Below are 4,934 nucleotides of genomic sequence, written 5' to 3'. Positions count from 1 at the left end.
TTCAAAGTGTAGAAAACCCTCTTATTCCCAAAATGGTCACAAAAACACGCTGGAACGACGCAAAGGTGTTCGATTGTAGTGGCCGCCGTTCCAGCGTGTTTTCTTGGCATCTAAGCCGAATTGAGGCTATTCCGGCACCCCTACTAGCTTGATATATTGCAAACAGGGGTGATTTTTGGCCAAATGTTTGCATAAGGCGTTAGTCGCCGTTCTGAGCGGTCAGTCCGGATTATGTATACAAAACTACTGCTAATTGTGGTATAGTCTGCTCGGAAAATGAAATTCGACTATTTTCGCGCTGAAGCTATGCATATCTATTACGGCAAGAAACTGTTCCACCTTGTACTACCCCATTCAGATGACGAATGGCTAAGTTACTTGGCTATGTTGCGTGGTGTGGCCTTACACGGCATTCTTAACTACCTTACCTACCTCGAGGTCGCGACTTACGTGGAAACGGAGGCCTGGGAGGGCGGTGCGCAGAAAGATGTTTTCTGGCTGGAGATGTACAGCGGTACTCCAGAGTACCTACTCAAGAAACGTGAGAATGGCGAAGACACGACGTGTCGCAATGAACACCGAGTTGGCGATGACAATACCGACTGGACCGACTATGCGGGTGCTAAGAGAACCTTTCTTAATACCTTGAAACTCGGCTTTGAACATAGTCTTTGGGAACGGAAGAGAAGAATGGTTCCAGTGAAGCGACTTGCAATGGCACTTGCTGTGCTTGCTCCATGGTGCACTCAGGCGAACAAATATGTGGAGGTCGAATGGGACACCACACCCGCGGATTGTTGAACTGTCGACGGCTTTCACATACCGAAGAGTACACTGACGTTTCAGTCACCCTAGTGAGCTGGTATAGCATGTCTTGATGCGAGCCTCTTGACACCGAGTTTGGGGGATCTGGTGTGTACATTTGACTTTGCTTACACTTTGACCCTTCTGACTTCGATCATTACGTCAGCTTAGCACCTTGCTGCTTCTTACTTATGTATGGTACCAGACACAATAATACACCATTTTCGCTTCAATTAGCCTTACGGTCTTGTTTTCCCTTTATGTGTGCTGGAGTATCATTTCTCTCCGTGCAGTTTGTCAGCAGAGCGGCACGACTTTGCGTATTTCAAAATTTGGGAGCTTGCGTCATCTCAACTGGAAAGCTTGCACTGTGGCCGGCAATGAAATAAATTTGCCTGCGGTTTGTTAATAACTGTATCTGCAGGAGGATATAACAAGCTCCCCGCATCTCTTAATAAAATTAACCAAACAAACTGTCAATCTAAAATTGTACCATTTGTGTAGACTAGAAGCTCATATATTCACCCACTTATGTCCTCCAATAGCCACTAGACGGTTGAAAAGCTCGTCTCTCTCAGGCAGTGCCGTAAACCTGTGGACTTTTCCTTCTACATCATCAATCTCGACACTCCCCAGAAGCTCCTGCTCCATTCCCCAATCCGCGGCTACCTCCGCGGCCTTCCCAGCAAACGCCGTGGCACGCTTCAGCTGTTTGATATACTTGAGCGGAATTTCAATCAGGGGGGCGGATTGATCATGATGCTCTTTAGTGCTGAACCGCACAACCGAGTCCGTGATGTATACCCAACCCTTCTTGCCGTCATAGCGGGCCTTGTACTCGCTCGGCCCGGCGTAGACGAGATTTTTCGTCTTGGGCAGCACGCCGAGGTGGCCTTTGGCCCTGTCAGAGCCGATGTGTGCGCGTACGTGGTCGATCGCGAGCGCTGTCTCGGCGGCCGCTTTTGTGTTGCCTTTCAAGACGCGCATGATCTTGGAGATCTTTTTATGCTTGGGAGCAGTGTCTTCTTGCTCTTCCACTGAATACGGCTTATCTATGGTGCTGGATGGGGAGACAGCGTCTGATACTTCAGCTTTAGTAGCAGAGAGCGGAACATCGTTTACTTCTGCAGCTTGGTTTTGATCGCGGTCTTCAGGGTCAGATGTAGGCACAGGCGGGATGGGGGTTTTGTTTGCTTCACCAATGCGAAGTAGAGTAAGCGTGAGTTGACTGTTGGTGGGGACACCGCGAAGAATGTTACTTCAAAATGTTAGACCCATTCACAATAATGACATGAGAGACTTTACTTCTTTGGCTGCAAGAGCCCGATCCAGGCAGGATACTTGTTGTTGAGCCACTCGAGGCTTGGTGTCAAGGCTGGATCGCCAAATATCCCTAGTCCAATAGCAAGCCCGGCCCCCTTGTAGATTTGGTAGTAATCGAGGAAAAAAGAGACTAGAAATGCTGGTACTAGTATGGCTTCGATTCTCAAAAAGCTGTAGCGATGGAATGGTGCAGTTGGTGAAATACCACTGCCAGTGTCAGTAATAATCCTGGGCAGACTGGCATAAACCTCACTTTGCAAATCGCTCCCAATTGTCGACAAATTCGCCCAAGACGTGTGGAGCGTTCTTCATAAATAGATCTATCTGTTTTGGGTTCGCCTCTCCCCAGATGATCTCCTCCATAGGCTGTTGGGTTTGATCATTTGGGTCTGAGGAATGGCCAGGGGCTGCTCCGGCAGCTTTGATGGTTTTTGCCACGTTTCTGATGGGCTTAGGGACCTTTCCTTCCAGAGGGTCCCCTTCTTTTTCCGAACTGTCATGCATTCCAATTGCCTTCCCCAATAGATGACGAATATTGTCAACAAAGTTTGCAGCTTCTTCCTCAGCAGCTTCACCTGCTTCTTTCTCTGGGGCACCAGTCAAGGTATTGGTAGTTCCTAGCTGACCAGCTTGCGGCTTTTGAAGACCACCAGTACTGATGTCAACTAGAGCCAAAGGAGCTGGTGGAAAGAGAACATCGCGAGCTTCTTTGGAAGAGACTACAATGATCAGGATGCCGAGAAATAGAGGCACCAGTAGATCAAAAGACCAAGCAGTGAAATAAGCCTTAGTTGGTAAGCAAAATATGGGAAGTAGAAGGAAGAAGGCGGTGCGTACCACAAAGAATGCACTGGTTCGACGTGCCTCTTTCCATGAACGAAGTCTAGCGACATGCTTCCCAAAGCTAGCCACACCCAATATGACTGATAGGTAAAATCGCTGAAAATGTAATGTGATCTTGTCAGATGCATATTTGTCTGACCAAGCTTCGTTCAAGTCGAGTCCGTGAGAATCGTCTGGTGGAACTGTGCACACATGAAATACATCCTAATGAGACATTAGCCGTCTCTATCAACATAGGGAGCTATATCTCACCTTGTTAAAACGTCTGATACTTAGGAAGAGCTGTCCATTTGACACGCCTCCAATCAGGGGATCAGGAATGTCGATTGTAGTCCTATGCCATCCAATGTCTCTCACGCCACTGGTTGGTATACCTTGTGTGTCCTGCACAGCACCATCAATGCCATAGCCCTTCTGAGCAAGCTCATGGCTGTCTGGTGAGACGTTGTGCCTGATCTGCTTAGTTGTATCACGGATGGGTGTATGCCCTGAAATGGTGTCATGGGCTTGGTCCATAGCATCGTTCACCATCTGGACTGCATCCGCTTGTGCATTAGCTGCTAGAATATTCACATGTTGAGTAGGACTCAAAGCAACTGTGGCGGCCTTCTTAATAACGCCATTCACGACTTCACCAGCTGTGCTTTGATATGAGATCTGTTCCGCTGTCATGGGATCGCCGTGGCTTGATGGGGCAGCATTTGTCGAAACTAGCGCCTTGTCATCCCCGCCGAGGTTGACTTGAGATTGAAAGTCATGCATTGATAGCTTTGGTGGATCCTTTTGAAGGACGTCTAACTCAGGATGTTGCTGTCGAAGTGGGAAAGTTGGGTGTCTCATATGACATCTTGCGGCCTCATCAGGTAGTGTCGGCGACTTAGACGGCGTGTATGTACGATTGCTCGGAGGATGGTTTTCTGCATTATGGGATTTCCCTTGCTGCTGACGAGACTGAGTGTAGTACTGCGAAGAAGACCTAAGTGGTATGCCAGCAATATTCAGCATAGGCTTCGATGGTTGAGCTGAGTCAGACATTGTGATGTTAATGCGAGGAATGTCAAGGAGCAGCAGCAGGAGTGGATACAGGGAATGTCTTAAAGACATTTATGAGTCGCTTCAGTGATCCATGCACACCTTATGTTTATCAAACTACATATTATTCCTGTGGACATCTCGTCTAAACTGCACTACCACAATTGCTAGTTACGCAGCACCGGAGCCTTTGTACCGCACTCCAGATTGCAAGGCCTAAGTTAGACGAGGAGGCGTCTTAACTTCATGGCCTCAGAACGAGTAGTCCCATGTGACAAGCCAAAAAAGGGTCATCATAGGTCGAGGTAGTGTCGAGTTATGGACGTTCTAGACCATGTGTTGTACATTGTGGCCGGTAGTACGCACAGAGTTACGTTATGTGATGTGGCAACAAACGACGTGAGAGTAACGTCATTCATACCGCTTCTATCAAGGCGGGCCTGGTCTCCCGAGAAAGCGCTAGCTTGCTCCGCTAACACGTGGCTACCTAGGTTGTTAGGTACCTAGGTAGTTTAGGTGCCCGTCAAAGGGCTACTTACTGCCTAGTGACGTCCACTCCCAAACTCCTTGCCAGGTAGCCCCACATCCATTCATAACGCACAAAGTAGAACACCATGGGGACTGGATTCTTCGGCGCATATTCCTTCGTGCAGTGGATGCGATTGACGTGCAGCGCGATTTTGGCTCTGGTACTCGCGAGGAGGAGCGGTCTGGTATTGGGTCCTTGTGCTTGACGGATACAGAAGACGAAGGAGGTGGTGCGAGAGATTCACTGCTCTCTCCTGCAGGGGACAGGCAGCGATCATGATCACGCAGAATCTAAAGGGGATGAACCCCACGGCGGCAAATTTTGTGGACAATGGACTGATAAACAGTACACCCGAAGAGAATGGAATTCCGAGGCGAGGAAAATGCTTATGCAGCCCAATACG

At 48.6% G+C, this 4,934-nt stretch overlaps 1 protein-coding gene across 1 annotated transcript; it reads right to left on the bottom strand.

The window, feature by feature from the left end:
- Positions 1 to 1,317: 1,317 nt before the first annotated feature.
- Positions 1,318 to 2,439, bottom strand: UCRPA7_8925 (hypothetical protein; the record flags this gene model as incomplete). Its single annotated transcript, XM_007921432.1, has 2 exons — positions 1,318 to 2,062; positions 2,381 to 2,439. 2 exons carry the CDS (start codon positions 2,437 to 2,439, stop codon positions 1,318 to 1,320), a joined length of 804 nt encoding a protein of 267 aa, XP_007919623.1.
- Positions 2,440 to 4,934: the final 2,495 nt, after the last annotated feature.

Source organism: Phaeoacremonium minimum, assembly GCF_000392275.1.
Source record: "Phaeoacremonium minimum UCRPA7 unplaced genomic scaffold PA7_03_scaffold_623, whole genome shotgun sequence".
Taxonomy (NCBI): Eukaryota; Fungi; Ascomycota; class Sordariomycetes; order Togniniales; family Togniniaceae; genus Phaeoacremonium; species Phaeoacremonium minimum.
The sequence above is the reverse complement of the archived record's forward strand: the minus strand, read 5'-3'. Positions and strand labels throughout refer to the sequence as shown.